This window comes from Chanodichthys erythropterus, chromosome 24 (genome assembly GCF_024489055.1).
Source record: "Chanodichthys erythropterus isolate Z2021 chromosome 24, ASM2448905v1, whole genome shotgun sequence".
Lineage (NCBI taxonomy): Eukaryota > Metazoa > Chordata > Actinopteri > Cypriniformes > Xenocyprididae > Chanodichthys > Chanodichthys erythropterus.
The window spans coordinates 17,111,427-17,131,190 of NC_090244.1; the positions used below are offsets into that span (position 1 = coordinate 17,111,427).

The 19,764-nt window shown below is 36.7% G+C and overlaps 2 protein-coding genes across 2 annotated transcripts; both read left to right on the top strand.

The window, feature by feature from the left end:
- The first annotated feature begins 1,755 nt into the window (after positions 1-1,755).
- Positions 1,756-4,223, top strand: lrrc10 (leucine rich repeat containing 10). The gene is made up of 2 exons (XM_067379410.1): positions 1,756-1,965; positions 3,040-4,223. The coding sequence occupies exon 2, from the start codon at positions 3,049-3,051 to the stop codon at positions 3,874-3,876; it is 828 nt and encodes a 275-aa protein (XP_067235511.1). The 5' UTR covers positions 1,756-1,965; positions 3,040-3,048; the 3' UTR covers positions 3,877-4,223.
- A 2,536-nt stretch (positions 4,224-6,759) lies between these two features.
- Positions 6,760-18,951, top strand: fnbp4 (formin binding protein 4). The gene is made up of 17 exons (XM_067380038.1): positions 6,760-6,945; positions 7,489-7,563; positions 7,720-7,850; positions 7,976-8,126; positions 8,218-8,362; positions 10,178-10,274; positions 10,394-10,720; positions 10,915-11,116; positions 12,270-12,358; positions 13,379-13,483; positions 13,583-13,716; positions 14,570-14,730; positions 16,823-17,067; positions 17,158-17,293; positions 17,385-17,578; positions 17,840-17,997; positions 18,076-18,951. The coding sequence occupies exons 1-17, from the start codon at positions 6,825-6,827 to the stop codon at positions 18,164-18,166; spliced, it is 2,562 nt and encodes an 853-aa protein (XP_067236139.1). The 5' UTR covers positions 6,760-6,824; the 3' UTR covers positions 18,167-18,951.
- Positions 18,952-19,764: the final 813 nt, after the last annotated feature.

A 19,764-nucleotide genomic window follows, 5' to 3' on the forward strand; every position in this document is an offset into this window, starting at 1 on the left:
TTATTTTATGTAAATGTCATCTAAACTTAAATCTCTGAATCTTGATTTGTACTCCCTTAACCACATAGAACAGCCCATAAAATAAGTGGTTAAATAGTCCTTGGAGGTTTATGTTGAAAGTCTACGTTTTAAATCACATTTAGTTGTGATCACCTAACTGACTTGATCTCATTTCTCACTTTTTGTCTGTTCCCTCCAGTGTGAAGTGGTACTCAGGCCTTTCAGACAGCACTTGAGGGTCCTCGATCATAGTCTAAATTACTGGAGACCTTTGATGGACCACTAAATAGCTGAGCCTTGAGTTATGAGAAGGATGACTGGGAGGGTAATATCAATATCATGTAAGTGTTGCATTTACTCAGAAGTGATTTGCTACTTTTGGATAAGTGAGCAACATTCATTTTTGATAGGGAGCAAAATGAAAGTTTAGAAAATTATCAAGAAACCATTATGGACATGTGTGATCTGATTTTTTAGTTCAAAACCCTTAAAAAAACTAATCAAAGTAGTAAAAGTACAAGTGTCAAATAATATAAAGCACACAGTAACTGGAGTTTTTTTTAATTAAATTTGAATTAGTTTGTTTGTTTGTTTGTTTTAGGATAAAGTAAAAAAAATGTCAGCGGGATAAAACTGTCTTTATATTATAATGCATAATAAAAAGAAAGAATTTCTGTGAATTTACTGAATAGAAAGCTTTATTAAGAAGTTTGGCTTTGGTTCATTAACTTTTACATTGAAATTATGTTTAAAACTTTATGAAAATTATTAAGAATTTAAATTTTAAGAACAAATTTGACAGTATTTTACAGTAAAATTACATATAATGTGTGGTTTTAAATATATATATATATATATATATATATATATATATATATATATATATATATATATATATATATATATATACTAATTTCAGAAATTGTTTACCACACATTATATGTAATTTTATTGTAAAAATACTGTCAGATTTATGTTTTTGCAAATAAAAACTATGAATTACCATATAATTTACGGTCAAAAACAGTAAAATGACATTCCCAGAAATCCCTGCATTACACAACTCATATGATTATATATTTTTTGTAAATAATTTGGTTTCTTCTTATTTTTTGTATCAAAAAATGTACATTAGTGTGTTTTGTGTTACATTTTATGGTATGTAATTAATGTTTATTGCATTATTTTAGTGTCCTATGTTACCCTGATGGTGTTTTGTCTTTGTACTTATGACCACCGTCTACAAGTACTTACTGTATGTTTCATGAAAAGGCAGCTTATGATGAACTCTGATTCATCATGTGGCTTTCTATTGTGCCACCTGTGTTGTAGTGGTGGTTAACATTACAATTAAGCAGGTATTTTAACATATGACTTAATGAAATGTATGGTTATAAGTAGCAAAACATACAAGGATCCTGTAAAACTGGACACATTGTCACCGTACTTTTACTTTTTTAATTTAATGGGATATTTTTACTATATATTATAATCAGTTTGATTATGAAAAAAAGCTCTTTTTTATTTTCCATTCTTCCTCTTAAATTTTCCAAACCAAATACTGTGACATGCCATGTGATGTTGACAGCCGCTGTTGGACCATAACTGGGGGAGTCTTATCTTTGGGGTGGTGCACTCAAGTGGTCTCAGTTATGCAGAGGGTCCTGACTGAGATATAAATGCTTAAATAGAAGGTCTCAGATTACCCTCAAATTCCTTAATCATTAGACACCTTTAGGCTTATCACAGCTCCCGGTCAGCTCCACCTTCCAGAGCTGGAAGAAATCATTTAGCCGGAATGGGGAGGAGCATGCTGGATGTCATCTCTGGTGCTCTCGGCGACTGGCAGGGCAGAGGTGTCAGCAGAACACAGGAGCATGAAACACCATACTGTCGCCCATTTTGCACTCTCAGTTTTGTGAAAAAAGCTCGATGGTAAATGAACATCTACATTTCGGCAACCTGGTAAGGAAAGAATATATATACGTTTTTATTTTGTCTTTTCATTGCGTCATTCATATGTCTGCACTCTTAAAAATAATGGTTCTTTATTGGCATCGATGTTTCCATGTTGAACCTTTAACATCCATAGAACCTTTCGACTGCACAAAAGGTATTTTATAATGGAAAATAGTTCTTTAGATTTTAAAAAATGTTCTTTACATTTAGAAAAAAAATGTTGCTTTAAGAACTATTCACTGAAAGTTTCTTTGTGGAACCAAAAAATTATTGTTCTTTATTGGCATCTATGGTTCCATGAAGAATCTTCAACATCCAAAGAACCTTTCCAATACACAAAAGGTTCTTTATAGTGGAAAATGGTTCTGTAGATTTTTAAAAATGACCTTCAAATTTAGAAAAAAATGTTGTTTTAAGAACTATTCACTGAAAGTTTCTTTGGGGAACCAAAAAATTATTGTTCTTTATTGGCATCTATGGTTCCATGAAGAATCTTCAACATCCAAAGAACCTTTCCAATACACAAAAGGTTCTTTATAGTGGAAAATGGTTCTGTAGATTTTTAAAAATGACCTTCAAATTTAGAAAAAAATGTTGTTTTAAGAACTATTCACTGAAAGTTTCTTTGGGGAACCAAAAAATTATTGTTCTTTATTGGCATCTATGGTTCCATGAAGAATCTTCAACATCCATAGAACCTTTCCACTACACAAAAGGTTCTTTATAGTGGAAAATGGTTCTGTAGGTTTTTAAAAATGACCTTCAAATTTAGAAAAAAAATTCGCTTTAAGAACTATTTACTGAAAGTTTCTTTGGGGAACCAAAAAATGGTTGTTCTTTATTGGCATCTATGGTTCCATGAAGAATCTTCAACATCCATGGAGCCTTTCCACTACACAAAGGGTTCTTTATAGTGAAAAATGGTTCTGTAGATTTTTAAAATGACCTTCAAATTTAGAAAAAATTATTGTGTTCTTTTGATGCCAATAAGAGTGTATCGCATTGCTGTGGAAACCTCCTTTTGGAACCTTTATTTTTGAGAGTGTACCCTTGATTTATACCCTTATTTTGTGTCTCAAGAGACCATGAATGTGGACCGAGAAGATGGGAAATGTCGTGCGGGGTGCCGTGGCCTTCATGCCCTCCGAGAGATGTCAACGCTTCTTAGTAGGCGACTTGAAGGAGATGCCGCTTGATCGTACTCTAGACCTGAGTAGCCGGCAGTTACGTCGCTTTCCCATCAGAGCTTCTGCTTTCAATGAACTAGTCAAACTCTATCTGAGCGACAACCACCTGAGCAACCTGCCGTCAGAGCTGCGAAACCTTCAGAAGCTCCAGCTTCTAGCCTTGGACTTCAACTGTTTCGAGGAGCTTCCTCTGGTTGTATGCAGCCTCGTTCAGCTTAACATCCTCTATCTCGGTAATAACCGACTGTACTGGTTGCCGAAGGAACTGCAGCAACTCACTGAGCTTAAAACGTTGTGGCTGGAGACCAACTGCTTCTCCAAGTTCCCTCGAGTAATATGCGAGCTTCCCAACATCAAGACCCTTCATTTGGGCTACAATCAGCTACGTAGTTTACCATCAGAGCTTGGGCGACTGGAGGAGCTGCGCAGCATCTGGCTAGCAGGCAACTTGCTAAATGACTTCCCTCCTGTGCTGCTGAAGATGCATTACTTGGAGGTGATTGATGTGGACCGCAATCGCATTCGCCAGTTTCCGTCGCTCGCCTACTTAAGAGGCTTGAAGCTCGTCATCTACGACCACAATCCCTGTGTTAACGCACCCGTGGTGGCTGAGGGCGTGAGACGGGTAGGCCGCTGGGCCGACAGCTCTGATGATGAGGAAGATGAGGGTGATGGAAAGGTTGCCAAAGCAAATGTGAATGTCCAGGGATCACTGGAAGACAATGAGTGAAGAAGATCTGTGAGGAACCCTAGAGCAAACAGCTATATGATACAAAGAGCATCATGATACTGATGAATATTAGAAACTGATGAGGAAAACTGCTGAAATTCTGAGATTCTTGTGAAAAGTGACAAATTATTGCTCTACAAATGTAGTATCTTTTATAGTTAGCTATAGCTATTTTATAGTACATTTTTGAAATTATTTAATTGTAATTAATATAATTAATTATATTCATAATAAACAATTAGGACATATTTATGAATTTAAATATATTAAATATTTATGGTAATTTACACCTATTTTTTGTGCCATTTGTAACACAAATATTTAAATTAAAGGAAATCAGCTTTCTTGACATGAAATGTGTCAAAGTGATTCACTACTGCCCTTTTCTTTCTTTCTTTCTTTCTTTCTTTCTTTCTTTCTTTCTTTCTTTCTTTCTTTCTTTCTTTCTTTCTTTCTTTCTTTTTGTGACGTTATTTATGGTCGGTACTTCATTTCAGTGTTTTTAAGTATTGGCGACATTTCTTCTTTGGAAAAAAGACACATTTTGTTTTTCCAAAGTCGCAGCCTAAACATTTTCTGTGGAAAGTAATCTCGGATTTCAGTCAGACATTAATTTCATTTAATCAACCAGATTTCTGAATCTGTTCAGTGAGGTTGGCCATGTCAATGATAAATGGTACAATTCTAACAATGTGCCCCTGTTCATAAATAATGCAGGTTTCCTGTAACAGATTCAGGTCTCCATTTTGATTTAAGACTCTTAATAGGTTTTAATCATCCTCTATCTTGCTCCTGCTCTGTAATATGAAGTCAAACAGGACACTATTCACTAGATTCAAAGGTTAAAAATGTGTGAACAAGTCAACAAAGGATGACAGAATACTTATAAGCAATCGTATATTTTGATAGCATAGCCTATAATTTATACATTTACAAAACAGAACCTGTCAGTGATAGTTTCACATCTAATTTTCCAACCTCTCTGTGAATGCAACGAGAATGAGAACACATTTGTATGCAACTTAGCAGTTAACAATCTGCATGGGAGCCAAATGAAGTCAAGTGTAGAGGGTGATAATATTTTGCTATTGTGTATTTAGGCTAGTACACAGCAAAATCCAGAGTTAAATCAACTCTGCTCAGAGAACATATGGTCCCTCTCTACATAGAGTTTAAATAACACTGAAGCAGAGTTAAAGTTAATATGATGATAATATGCTGTTTGTGGAGTTGTTTAATCAGATCTTGAGAGATTTAATGTCTTTTATCTTCAGTTGATTTCATCTAAGGCTGTGGCTGAAGTCATTGTGTTTCTCTTCAGTGATTCTGCTTGTTAACAGCAGTTGTTCATCACTAATGCTCAATTATAACGTAATTAATCTCATTATCTTTAACTCTGCTTCAGTGTTACTTTAAAATTATATAGAGAGGGACCATATGTAAACGTGCGTTCACGCGGCCTCGTAATTCCTGTAGTTACGAGATTCTAGCTTGTAAAAAGCGTTCACGTCCTCATAGAGTTCGTAATTACAGCTTGTAAGCTGGGAGTTTTCTGAAAGCTCCCACATGTGCCACGTGGCCGCTGTACCACCTGAAAGCTGTAGATTCATTTAGGCGTTGAGAGTGGTGCCATGGAAATGCATATTTCCCAGTCCAAGGACCAAAAGGACGTGAAAAGCTCCGAATATAAGATTCCGGTAAATACGAGGTGACGTGAACGCAGCATAGTCTGAGCAGTGTTGATTTAACTCTGGGGATTTTGCTGTGTAGCCTAAAATTAAACATAAGTCCAGAGGTTGCGTTGCACTCGCCACCAAATGGACAGGGGTGGGAATTACAGTTACCGGTTACAATAGATCACCCTCAGTGTGAAAATGTCAAAATGATGGATGGCCTTCAGATTTTTCCCTCACTGCTAAAAAAAAAACAGTCAATGATGGAAAATTTTAAGTCAACGCGACCTCTGAAGAAGATATAAACAAACCATTGAAAATGGCCGATTTCAAAACACTGCTTCAGGAAGCTTCGGAGCATAAATGAATAAGTGTATCGAATCATGATTCAGATCGCGTGTCAAACTGCCAACGGCTGAAATCACGTGACTTTAGTGCTCCGAACAGAAGATTCGATACACTGATTCATTATGCTCCGATGCTTCCTGAAGCAGTGTTTTGAAATTGGCCATCACTAAATAAGTTGTTATTTTGTTTTTTTGGCGCACCAAAAATATTCTCGTCACTTTATAATATTAATATTGAACCACTGTACTCACATGAACTGATTTAAATAGGTTTTTAGTACATTAATGGATCTTGAGAGAGGAAGTCATTGCTGGCCATGGAGGCTTCACTGAGTCAACAGATTTCAACAAAAATATCTTAATTTGTGTTCTGAAGATGAACGAAGGTCTTATGGGTGTGGAACGCTATGAGGGTGAGTAATTAATGACAGAATTTTCATTTTTGGGTGAACTAACCCTTTAATAGAAGGCCTGTCTAAATTTTGTATAGGTAAATACCGTAGGCCTATATAATAATATATAAACATAATATACATAATATAAATATATTAATTATAAACGTACGTATGTGAAAATATTTTTTAATTTCCAACAAATAATAACAATAATTTATATATCCTTTTCACATTTTTTTATGCAGCAGCTACACAACATGACAAATTAAAAGTCCTTCTTCTCCTTTTATACATCGTAATAATACAACACTAAGATATAAACAAAGGTCATCGAGAATACGTTTACAATATATCCAGCTGTTACAAAATTTGCGTAAATATAATTGTTTGGCAGGAAGAAAGACAAATCGCTGAAGTTATATAAGAACTTTTATTTTGAAGGACACGAAGTCAATCAGCCATTTGGAAAGAAAGACCGATCAGTTCCACACGGGGCTGAGATTCAGAGCGGAGCTCCATTATTAACAGCCGTGATGGGGAAGAAGACTCGCACAGGCACCGGCAGGAGAACCATATTACAGCTCTCACCGCCGGGACCCAACCGCAGCGCCACGGGAGCAGCCAGAGAGGACGGGGTCGCCTCTGGATCCGAAGGTGGGCGAGAAAGAGATCAGTATTCAAACCGTAAAAACTCGTCGGTAGAGTCAAATACACAAAACATGGAGCAAGACGAAACCATTTTAAGACAAACACGGTGTGGAAAACCGGTTTATTTAAGAAACTAGTTGCGACATTTGGCTATTCATAATAAAAATATGACATTTGTTTTTTTGTGGTATAAGTTATATCGTTTAGTAATCACATACACATTGTGTGGTTCAGGTCATGCATTTTGAATAGCCGCTTGTCAAGTTTAGCATTAGCCACACTGGTTCCGATGAACCGAAAAATGAGCGTTTTTATAGAGCTTGTCAAGCAGGTTTTGACATAAACAACATAAAATCATCCTTAACGGTTTACTTTTATGTATGTAAAGAAAGGTGTTTGTTATGTAAGTAATTTATAAGCCACATTTGGAGTTAGCAGCGCAGCCGCACTTCAGACAAAGCGTTAGCTAACATGCTAATTCAGGACTACTAGGACAACAAGGTTAGAAATGTCTTAAAAATGTTACAAACTGGCTGTTTCCTTTTGTAGACGAACCTGAGGGTAACACAGACGGGCAGAGAGAAGTTAATGTAGTAATGAAGACTCCAGCTGTGAAGGCCACACGTGAGTTATAACAAATTGTTGTCACTACATAATATAAAGCAAGAATACATATCATCATGTATTGTAAAAAAAATAGTAAATTGTATTTGGTATAAGTATAATATATTACTATGTAATATATGTGCTTATTGCATAAATATTGTATTTTCTCTGTAGAGGGTTTATCTCTGCTTGGAGCTTATGAAGACAGTGAAGAAGAAGATGCGGCGGAAAACATCTCGTCTGCCACAAAGGCGAAACATAACCAGTCTGCAGACATTGACAGCACACTTGCCAATTTTATGGCGGTGAGTGAAGTCTTGGGTTACTTAAAGGGTTAATTCACCCAAAAATGACAATTCTAAGTCCAGGCATATTCATTTACGCACAGTTTATCTAAAAAACAATTGGTTATCATGTGTGTTCCCCAAAGGAAATTGATGCGATTACGACCCAACCCGACCAGACAACTGAATCGGGGACAGAGCCAAGCGCACCAGCCCCAACTCCTCCTCGACCCGAACCCAAAACAGACCAGCAGACTCAAGAATTTCAATATGACACACAATACTCCCTCGCAGGAGGTGAGTTTTGTAGTCCACTAGTTTGGTTTGATAAATCTTAAAATTATTCAAAACGTTAATACCTGTTTTCTTGTGTTTGGGGATGTTGTAGCTGGGTTGGAGATGGGTGATTGGCAGGAAGTGTGGGATGAAAATACCGGTTGTTACTACTACTGGAATACTCAGACCAATGAGGTGGCCTGGGAGCTTCCACATTACCTGGCAGACCAGATGCAGAGTCTACATCACACTGGCAGGTGAGTGCAGCAAAAGCAACATTATATATATATATATATATGAAGAGTTTGGTTCAAAGACGCTATAACTCAGTTTTGATTAATTTGAGTAAAAATGTGTTTTCATTACCAAGAAAGCGGCAAGATGAAAACCACTATTTTCTGTTTCAAAAAAATAGTTATAAAAACATTAAAAATTCAAATCTAGATTTTGATTTTCAAGGGCCAGTTGTTCAAAAAGTTTAATCTGGATCAGAATGATCTGGATTTGGAAATTCCATGTTTTGCTATCCAGGATCAGGTAATCCATCTTACTTTTGTGCTGGTTTTTCAAAGAAAAATTGGATTGGATCACCCTGATCCAGATACACACTTTTACCAAATCTGGATTACCAGTGCATACGGAGCCCTAAAGGGACATGTTGATAGAAAGAATATGGGTTTTGAATTAAATATAATATTTTTGTTGGATATTTACAGCTGTTTGGGGATTGTTTTATGGCACCGAAATCTTTTTACTTTACAGTAGGTTACAGAAAGGCTAAATATGTAGGTTAATGTCTACTTCTAATTCATTTAACAGTTAAACTAATCAAGAGCAAAATAAAAAAATGTGTATGTATATTACATGATATAAATGTTGTATTTTTTGACCAGTTTTAAAGTTTCACTACATTTTCCTCCTGGAATCCACCTTGAAATCCTACTCCCTGTTGGGATCAAAGTTATCCAAATGCTACTGACAAGTTTTGAACAACACAAACTGAAGGTTTGATCCAGATTAAAACTAGGATTGGATTCTGTGATCTAATCTGATTTCAGAATCCCTTTTTCCTTTTGAACAACCCATTTTCAAGATTTGATCCAATCCAGTGGCCGAAATCCGATCAGATTACTTTTGAACAAAAGGTTTATTATAAAAACTGATTGTCCCCCCCCCCCCCCCCCCCAAAAATGCAGTAAATCCATGACACTTTTTTTTTTTTCAAAATGCAATTAATTCATCAATATAAAAGTTATTTTTCATATTGAAAATACACAACAGGTTGATTTACATATATGACAGCCTCTGAACTTTGTGAACTAATCTTATATACAGGCATTTGACTAAAAATACATTCAGTCGTCACTCCCAAAATGAATTCAATGGGTCATCTTGTTGATGTTATAAATTATGTCTCCGTTTGTCATTACCGATTAAAGAGTATCTGGTGCCACCGCACGGTTAAAATAAACACATTTGCCGAGTACATTTGTATTAAAAACGCCTTTTAAAAACTGTTCATGTCAGCTTTTGGGGACCATGACAGAAGTTTGATGCTGTCGTGGAACAAGCAACAGCTTGACCGAGTGCCTCATCTTCTTAATCTCCTCTCGTAAATTATTACATTTCGATGACTTGCATTTCTTCCCCACCGCAGAAACCACCACAGGTTCATCAATGCTGTCAAAATTATTAATTTTTCTATTTTTGTTGATCACAAAGTACAAAGCAGATAAAGAAAACTAGGATGCTGGGTGTATTCAGAGCGCCGCCATTACTGTTTACAGTGCGTGAAATGGTGCGCTGTGATTGGTTGAGTGGATATATCGCGTTCTGCAGAGAAGGGAGACTGGCGTTTGTCGAAGCGGACAAAACATGACAGAATAACACAACGGAAATCGCATTTTGCGCAAAATTAATAAATGACTTTTCAATACCAACCGGATTTTGGCAGAAACTTTTTTTTTTTTTTTTTTTTTAAATTGCGTTTTGGAACCAAACTCTTCATATAAATACATGTATTTATTGTGTGTTTGAAATATTCATCTTACTTAGAATGTTGTTTTCCTCAGCTCATCTGTAAATGGCAATGGTGTGGCACATCATAGCAGTTATACGGAACAGTCTGTTGCAGCTGCTCCTGCATCTAAGAGAGAAACCAAAAAGAAGGCAAGGGTTTTTTTTTGTTTTTTTTTACCTTTTTGAGATGGGAAGACTACAAGGAATCATCATTACTATTTTTTTACAGTTTGGTCATTAGTGTAATTCTGTCTCCTCTATCCACACAGGAAGTAATCGAGAGTGTTGTGGCTTTGACCAGCGAGGAAGAAGAGAGGAGAGGAGTGGCTGCTACTCTTCTTGCTCCTCTCATCCCAGAAGAGGTGAAGGAGGCAGAGGAGAAGTGGAGAAAGAAGGTGCTGGCCACAGAGGAGACTGTAGAAGCGGCCCAGGAACTAGAAGGAGAAGGCACTCCATCTTTGAACTCCCCAGCTCTCCGGGACACGGACAGCCAGAGTAACCAGCGCAGCAGGAACCACTCAGCGGAATCTTCCGATAGGGAGGAGGAGGCAGAAGAAGACACCATGGAACTAGAACTAGCACTAGAAAGAAAAAAAGTGAGTTGCATGATTAGGAATAACTTATTAGTCTATATATTATATGAATGACTATTGCTTATTCTGATTATGAGTCTGATATATAATATATTTTTTTTATAAGCCAGTATTGTCAAAGAATTAATATTTTATTACTTAAAATGTAAGGTTTCTGTTTTGAAATGGTGATATTGAAAGAGTTTGTTCTTCTGCAGGCTGAGCTTCGTGCCTTGGAGGAAGGTGATGGCAGTGCCGGTGGTTCGAGCCCCTGTTCTGAAGCTAGTCAGGATGGTCCTCGTAATGTACTCTTGAAAAAGAGCAAATGGAAGACGGCCTTCCTCCGTGCGCCAAGTCCTGATTCGAGCAGCCGGGGATCAGACAAGGCGGGATGGGCCACTCCAGAGCACTCGGACAATGGTAAAGATTGACAGTAATAAGTGAAGTTTGGAAATGTAATTAATTGTGCTGGGTATTGACACACATTTCACATTTCAATTTCGATTCACAAGCTTGCGATTCTATTTCGGTTCTGTTCGATTTGATGATTTAATTTGGCAAATTTTCTCAAGGGAAAAAAATCTCTCAACTAATGCTGCAAACTATACAGGAAGTCAGTTGGTACTGCATTAATATTGATGGGTAAAATTAAGTGATTTGTATACAAATACTTAAATTACACAAGGAAGTTTTTATAATAATAAAGTTATAATACTAACTTTACCTAATTATATTTCTACTCCAATTTAGTTTTTGAAAAATAAACATTTAAATGGTGGCTGTCATTAAAATGGAGAGATTTGTTCAAACATACATTAAATATTGAAGAGCAGTATAATGAATATGTAATATAGTGCATAGTATATATTTAGCAAAATGCTCCTCTAAATTTCATTTTACTACCTGGCTGAGTTTATGGTCACTGAATGGCTTTTCTGAGGTAAGTGTAACATTACGTGACATTGTTTACAAGCTGTTTTATTTATCTTCACAAGGTTGAAACACTGAATGAGCGATTACATGCGACATATGTATTTCAGTAAGTTGTACTATCTTTCAACACCTTCTGTTCACTAATGTTTATTTCATGCTGCAACTAGTAGTAAAGAGGAAGAGATGATCAGTTGACGTGCCGCTTCGCGTGATCTGAGGCAGCAAAGGTGATTCGTCACGCCACAATAAAGAGCGCCTTAATTTTATATCAACAGTAACAAAGGACAAGGCATATTGTGATGTATTGGATGGGAGATGGTGGGATACAAATTTCTGTTCATTCATCAACTGAAAACAGCATAGACTAAAAGACTAAGAAACTCATTTGCCACCTTTTCACTGTACAAACAACACAAGTAGACAATTAAACATTAAAAAACAACAACAGTCAATACAAGCAAAGAATTACACAACTTCATTGAAAAACCTAACTGCAGTAGGAATAAAAGACCTTCTAAAACATGATTTAAGAATCGATAATGGTACATAAAAATGAGAATCGATTAAAATCGAGAAATCAGTTTTTTTAGTAATTAACCTGACATAATTAAGTGACTTACTGAACTTTTTGTGTTTCAAGCACATTCCAAAACTGCTGAGAAGCAAGAAGATGATGAAAAGGAGAAGCCTGTATCCAAAGCTCTTCAAAAGGAAGAAGAGGACCTCAAGGTATTTAATTCACGTTCCTGTTCTTATTGTGCGCAAATAAGCTTTGTACATTACTATTCTATCGTCAGAATGTAATTGCTTACTTAAAGGATTAGTTCGCTTTCAAATGAAAATTAGCCCAATCTTTATTCACCCTAAAGCCATCCTAGGTGTATATGACTTTCTTCTTTGATGAACACAATCAGAGAAATATTAGTAAATAACCTGACCAATCCGAGCTTTACAATGGCAGTGAACAGGGGTCAAGAGTATAAATTGAAGAAAGTGTCCCAATCCACATCCATCCATCATAAACGTACTCCACACGGGGGGGTAATAAAGGCGTTTTGAAGTGAAGCGATGCATTTGTGTAAAAAAATAAAAAATAAAATCCATATTTAAGCTTTGAAGTAAAATATCTAGTTTCCACCAGACCGCCTTCTGTATTCAACGTACGAAGAAAGTGTAAACTGGCGTCACATCAGTTACACTTTTTCCATAAGTTGAATAGAGAAGGTGTAGGACATAGTGTAAGCTTTTTGAACTGCAAGAGTTTTACACGTTCGACTTTATTAGCCCCCGGAGCCGTGTGAAGTTTGTTTATGATGGATGATTGCTGTTCGCTGTCATTGTAAAGCTTGGATGCGTCAGGATATTTATTAAAATATCTCAGATTGAGTTCATCAGAAAGAAGAAACTCATATACACCTAGGATGGCTTGAGCGGGAGTAAAGCTTAGGCTGATTTTCATTTGAAAGTGAACTAATCCAATAAGTTTGGGGTCAGTAAGATTTTTAAAAAGTCTTTAAGTTAAATTTCTTATGCTTACCAAGGCAGCATTTTTTTAAAATCAAAAATACAGTAAAAACAGTAATATTGTGAAAGAACTGTTTTCTATTTTAATATTTTAAAATGTAGTTTATTCACGTGATGCAAAGCTGAATTTTCAGCATCATTACTTCTGTCTTCAGTGTCACATGATCCCTCAGAAATGTCATGTTACAGCAATGGTCTTTATTAAAAGTTGTTCATGTCCTTTAGTTTCAGATCGGAGAGCTTGCCAATACACTCACCAGCAAAATGGAGTTCTTGGGAATTGACAAGAAAACCATCTCAAACTTTCAACTGATGTTGCTGCAAACGGAGGTAAGAAAACACAGACAATAAGCTCACAAGTGTAGTCAGTTGTTTATACTGCCGATCCACATATTGAAATGTCCTTTCGACTTGTTTCCCTTCCTCCAGACGCGGATCGCAGACTGGCGAGAGGGCGCTTTGAACGGAAACTATCTCCGGCGTAGGCTGCAAGAAGCCGCAGAGCACATAAAACATTACGAACTTAACGCCACTCCCAAAGGCTGGTCCTGCCACTGGGACAGGTACGCGCTCCTTACCTTTCACATCCTTATCACTCCCCCTCCCTAAAAGTCCCCCTCCTCATGTGACGATTGACACTGCCTCCGCTGCTATGACAAACGCGCGACTGATTTGCACTTGGTTGTATTACTGGGGAGTGTTTACGAGCACGGATAAAGACAGAAGGTAACCCTGATAAGGGAGCGTCTCTAAAGAGCCAGCCTGACCACCAAAGAATTGGGCCCCATCTCCTCCCCTCAAAGTCAGTCTTAAAGGGTTAGGAAGGTGGTTGCGCGTGCGAGAGCTTTGAACTTTGCAGGACTGCCCCCAAAATGATGGGAGAAATGAGTGACACAGAGTGACCATGTGGAAGCCGCGTGTCACACGAGCATCAGTAAAGGAAGACGATGCCTTGCCCTCGGAGCCTGAAGGTCAGACCAATCTATTTCATTGTTTTACTGGATTTCTTTTCCATGCTCTATTGATGATTGTTAAATAAAAATGTTGTCTTTCACCCTCTGTTAAAGATGCCTGCCTTAAGGCATCTAGCGGAGGGGTTTTGTCACTGTCAGTGTGAGTATTGCCATGATTTGTAATGATGTTGGTAACTTTTCAGGATTGGAGATTTCTCTTCTTTTTTTTTTTTTTTTTTTTTTTACCATGTTTTTTTAATAGAGATTAAGGTGGGTTCTTTATTAGTGCACCCATTATAATCTGGTTTCTCCTCTGGGCTCCCAGTGAAGCCCAGTTCAACATTCCCTCATTAGGGAACTAGAGCCCCCCTTCCCTTTTACTCTCCAAGGGTCTCATGACCTTGAAATCAGTTGAGGGAAAAGTTGCTAAGACGCTTCTGTGTGTTTGTTTCTCCACCTCTAGAGAGCACAGGCGGTACTTCTATGTGAACGAGCGGACCAATGCTTCCCAGTGGGAGTTCCCAGTCGTGGAGGAGGAAGATGAAGCCAAGCCACCCCTGCCGCCCACAGCTGCGCCCGGAGACACTAGCCAACCATCTGCAGAAACCACTGGTGCTATAACAGGTCAGGGTTGTTGGTCATGACTTCTTTATTTAAAAATACATTAGAAATGTCAGAGCTGATAGCCTAGTGGTTAGTGTGCCGACATATGGCGCAAATGCGTTCATGGTGACCCGACTTCGATTCCCGTCTCGAGGTCCTTTGCCGATCCTGCCCCCCTCTCTCTGCCCAATGCTTTCCTGTCTGCTCTCTACTGTCCTCTCCAAATAAAGGCACAAAAAGCCCATAAATATAACTTCAAAAAAATAAATTCTAATTGTACATACAATGACATGAATACACCTTTTTCATGATGTTTTTAAATTCTAATAAGGCTAAAATCACCAATTACATAGGCGGCAAATTTAATTAAATATATATATGAGTGCATCATAGATGCAAACTCCTCATCTTTCAGTGAGAACTCACCTTTTTGAGATCAAAATAGGTCACCAATGGGATTTGCACAGATCCAATGAGAAAGTGTTTTTTTTTTTTATGGCGGGGAGGAAAATTTTATCCTTAGCTTTTTATCTTACAAGGGTAAATAAAGAACTGGTTGTTTCAGTAAGTACTTTACAGTGTTTCCTTTTACTCTTTACTTTAAAATTACTATGTCTATAATGGGTAATATTTTATGTATTTGAGGTCTAAGATGTGGCAAACAGTAGTGCCGTCTAATCAGCCAATATTGTCTTAAATATCCTGCATAGCACTTCGTCTTTTATAACATGAGATTTTAACCAAATGTTGATTTTTGGTAAAATGTTGCAACAATATGTTAATGTTTTTCATGAAAAATTACAGTTTTGGACATATAGGGTAATAAAAAATAACTACAAATGAGCATGTAAAGCAAATAACCTTTTTCCCCCTTACCTGTTTGCATCCCTGGTGTATGAAAGTTTATTTATTTATTTTTTATTTTTTTAAACAGATTATAAATTGTAATCAAATTATAAAACATTATAAAACTTAAAAATATCATAAAATTAAAATATTTTAATGTTATGACATGACAAAGTTTAGATTGTAAAATGTCATGTTACTTCCAAAACTTTCTTTTAAAAAAGGAAAAAGTACCTGATGGCAAAGTAACATAATCAGGGTTCCCTCGCCCCTTGAGAGTACTTGAAAGGACTTGGATTTATGACACACAAATTCAAGGCCTGGAACGTACTTGAAAACAAATATTGGTCCTTGAAAGTGCTTGAATTAAATTTGAAATAAATTTTGAGAAAATTATAACACGCCCCTCTTAGTCCTAGTATATTTGTTTTGGAATATTGTTTTGGAACCAAACAGATATCGCCACCGTTGACTACCATAGTAGGAAAAATAATTACTATGGTAGTCAATGGGGGGGCGAGATCTGCTTGGTTATTTACATTATTCCAAATATCTTGCTTTGTGTTCAGCAGAACAAAGAAATTCAAACAGGTTTGGAACAACTTGAAGGTGAATAAATTTTCATTTTTGGGTGAACTAACCCTTTAAAAAGTCTGAATTGCGTGAGTATAAAACCACAATTGTGTCTTTATAAAGTCAGAATTGTGATATATAAATTGCAATTCTAATTTTTTTTCCTCAGAAGTGCTCATTTATATCTCTCAATTCTGACTTTCTTTTCTTCATCTATAATATATTGTATATATTCTGACTTTAAGCCACAATTACGATCCATATAATAAATTTTTTTTCACTCAATTGCAAAATGTATTTTTATAATATTCTCTCTATATTATGTTTTTTACTCAAGTAATGATTCATAAAAAATGAAAACCAAAACTAGTATGGAATAATTGTTAACATTAGGGATAAGAAAGCTGCAAACGGTTTTAATTTATTTCCAAAATTAGTGTACAAATGATTCTGTACCTCTTAAAACTGATGCAAATGCAATAGGAGGATTAAAATGTTAAGTATTGTAAGAGGTCTTTCATGACGCTCCATATGTGATGTGAATTTGATATAAAATAAGCGGTGCTTTAAAAAGTTCTTGAAAGTCCTTGAATCTGGTGTTCATTCGAGGGGGAACCCTGCATAATAAACATGCATGATGTATTATGGAACGTTATTTTTTATTTTTGTATTTTTTTTTTTTTTTAATAAACAGGAACTTCCTTAGGAGATGTGCAGTCTTATTGGTTGGCTCCCCAACCGCCTCAGCCACCATTGCCTCCGCTTCCTCCAGATGTTCCACCCCCTCCACCTACGGAACAACCGCCACCACCCCCTCCACCACCTGAATCTCCACCTCCACCCCCTCCACCACCCCTTGAGGATGACGGAGAGATAGAGGAAGTGGAGATGGAGGATGAGGACTCAGAGCCTCCGGCTCCTGGAACAGAAGAGTTCAAGGTCATTTTTTTTTTTGTCTTGAGAGTCAAGATTGTTCAGCTTGTTCTGTAGTTCAAAGTAAAGCTAAACATTTTGCTGTCTTTTCCTCAGGCGGCTGAAGCAGCAGCATCTTTGGCACTTATGGCTAAAGGACAGAAACGCAAGGCCCCAGGCTCAGTCCCGCTGCCCAAAACAGTCACCATCGGCAGCAGCCCCATTCTTTACGCTCAACCCATTGCCACAGCTGGTAAGAATAAATTACTTTTAAATATTTCATCAGTATTTTCAAAGTCTTGTGGCAAGATGTTGTTACTCATGTTCCTCTCTTTCTTTCACAGCCCCACTTCTTGTAGGTAATGCTTACTGGGGGATGACTGCTACAGTTGCACCTCCTCTGCCTACAGAAAGCATAGTCCCACCAATGCCAGCCCTGCCGCCCCAACCGCCTCCACCTGCTCCACAACCTCCAAGTGTCCTGGAACCCGTAAACAAAGTCCTTACAGATAAAACCAAGAAACTTAAAAAAGAGAAGGTAGGTGTTTTCTTTTCTTTGTGTGTGTGTGTGTGTGTGTGTGTGTATGTGGTGTTGTTTTTGTTTTTTTGAGTTTGCTTTCATTTAGTGTGTTTTTTTTTAGGGTTTTGTTTTACATTCTGTTGTTTTTTAGTTTTTTTATTCATTTTGTTTATTTTATTACTTTTTGTTTGTTTTATTTTATTTTCTTCTACATTTTTACCCCCTAAAATATTTGATTTTAGAAAGAAATAATTTGCTATGATTTTCATTTTCATAAAGACAAAGAAGAGCAAGACGAAGATGCCGTCCCTTGTAAAGAAGTGGCAGAGCATTCAGAAAGAGCTAGATGAAGAGGAGAAGTCAAGTTCGAGCGATGAAGATCGAGAACAGCTCAACAGCAGACGCATCGAGGAATGGAAACTGCAACAGCTTTCAACGTAAGTTCAAAGAAGCTTATTATCTACAAACGTTTGAGAGAAAATACAGATTGTTCAAATACATGTCTTCATTTGCAGAGGGAAGGCTGGGAAGAACGCTAACTTTGAAGCACTGCCTGAAGACTGGAGGGAAAGACTGTTAAAGAAAAGAAAGATGCAGAGTTCATAATATTAGTCTGGAACAAGAGCTTCTGGCAGGGTTGGACTAAACTGCGTTTTGGCGTTACTAAGCTTCAGTGGACTTTAAACGAATGTTTATTTTTTTGATATGCGCACATTGCCTGATGGAATTTATTTTAGGTAAACTCTGTGCTGTTAAATTCAAATGCATCATCTTGTGACTCAAAGGTATACTTTGTCCAGAAGTTATTTTAAAGATGCAGTGAACCTGAAACCAGGTTAAACATGTACAGATTTTTTTGTTCTACTTTTTTATTATTACCCCAACCATGAAACCTGTGCACGATTTGTCTATAAATTTAAACGTAATGAAGTCAATATTAAATGACTGCCCCATTTCTTCAGTTTCTCAGAACTGTTATCTTACAAAGAAAATCATACGTTTTGTACAATGTCATGGGTGCGAACATCAGCTGTACATTGATCTCTGCGCTGTCATGGGTGACGTTGAACATTGCTGTAACTGTGTATCCAGCTACGATTAATCTCAGATCAGACCAGTTGACCACATTAAATGATTTTTTTTTTTTTGGAGGCATGGCTGAAACTCTTATGTTGGCCACTACATTGCACTTTAAAGTATGCTTCATATGTGAACTATCTTTTTTTCCCCACTGATGTGTTATGAACAGTCAACTCAACAAATATGCCAACTTGAACATTGTTCACTAATATGTCTTTTAAATTTTGTGATGTTCAGTGTAAATGTTCCCTGAACTGGGGCTGTAGAGCCATTGAACTTTTTCTACATTGTAGATAATAAACTCTTTTTTCCACAAATATTTTGTTTAAGAAACTTTTCTGTTCTGTGAGGTGTTATCATTAACTAAAGCTATTTAAAAATTAAGTGAAATAAAATGTTAAAGGATTAGTTCACTTTCAAATTAAAATTTCCTGATAATTTACTCACCCCCATGTCATCCAAGATGTTCATGTCTTTCTTCATTCGAAAAAAAGAAATGATGAAAACATTCCAGGATTATTCTCCTTATAGTGGACTTAAGTGGCCTCTAAATGTTTGGTCAAAATTAGTTTCAGTGCAGCTTCAAAGGGCTTTAAATGATACCAGACAAGAAATAAGGGTCTTATCTAGCAAAATGATCACTCATTTTCTAAAAAAATTTTTTTTATATATATTTTAACCATAAATCTTGAACTAGCTCTCTTCTTCTTCTCTATTTGAATTCCAGCAGTGTAGACACTGCTAAGTGTATTACTGCCCTCCACAGGTCAAAGTTTGGACTAAATTGTCATATTCAATATGCTTGTGCAAGTATATAACAATTAGTTCAAAATTTAACCTGTGGGGGGCAGTAATACACTTAGAAGTGTCTACATGGCCAGAATTCAAATAGAGAAGAAGAAGAGAGCTAGTTCAAGATGAGCATTTATGGTTAAAATGTATAAAAAACATTTTTTTTTTTTTTTAGAAAATGAGCGATGGTTTCTATAGATAAGACCCTTATTCCTCATCTGGGATCATGTAGAGCCCTTTGAAGCTGCACTGAAACTGTAATTTTGACCTTCAACCGTTTGGAGGACATTGAAGTCCACTATAAGGAGAATAATCCTGGAATGTTTTCATCA

Excerpts from the sequence above, each read along its gene's own strand:
- lrrc10 (XM_067379410.1), top strand. The coding sequence starts at position 3,049 with ATGTGGACCGAGAAGATGGGAAATGTCGTGCGGGGTGCCGTGGCCTTC.
- fnbp4 (XM_067380038.1), top strand. The coding sequence starts at position 6,825 with ATGGGGAAGAAGACTCGCACAGGCACCGGCAGGAGAACCATATTACAG. Across the intron at positions 6,946-7,488 it reads GGTCGCCTCTGGATCCGAAG|ACGAACCTGAGGGTAACACA; the intron begins GTGGGCGAGAAA and ends TTCCTTTTGTAG. Across the intron at positions 17,579-17,839 it reads AGAAACTTAAAAAAGAGAAG|ACAAAGAAGAGCAAGACGAA; the intron begins GTAGGTGTTTTC and ends ATTTTCATAAAG.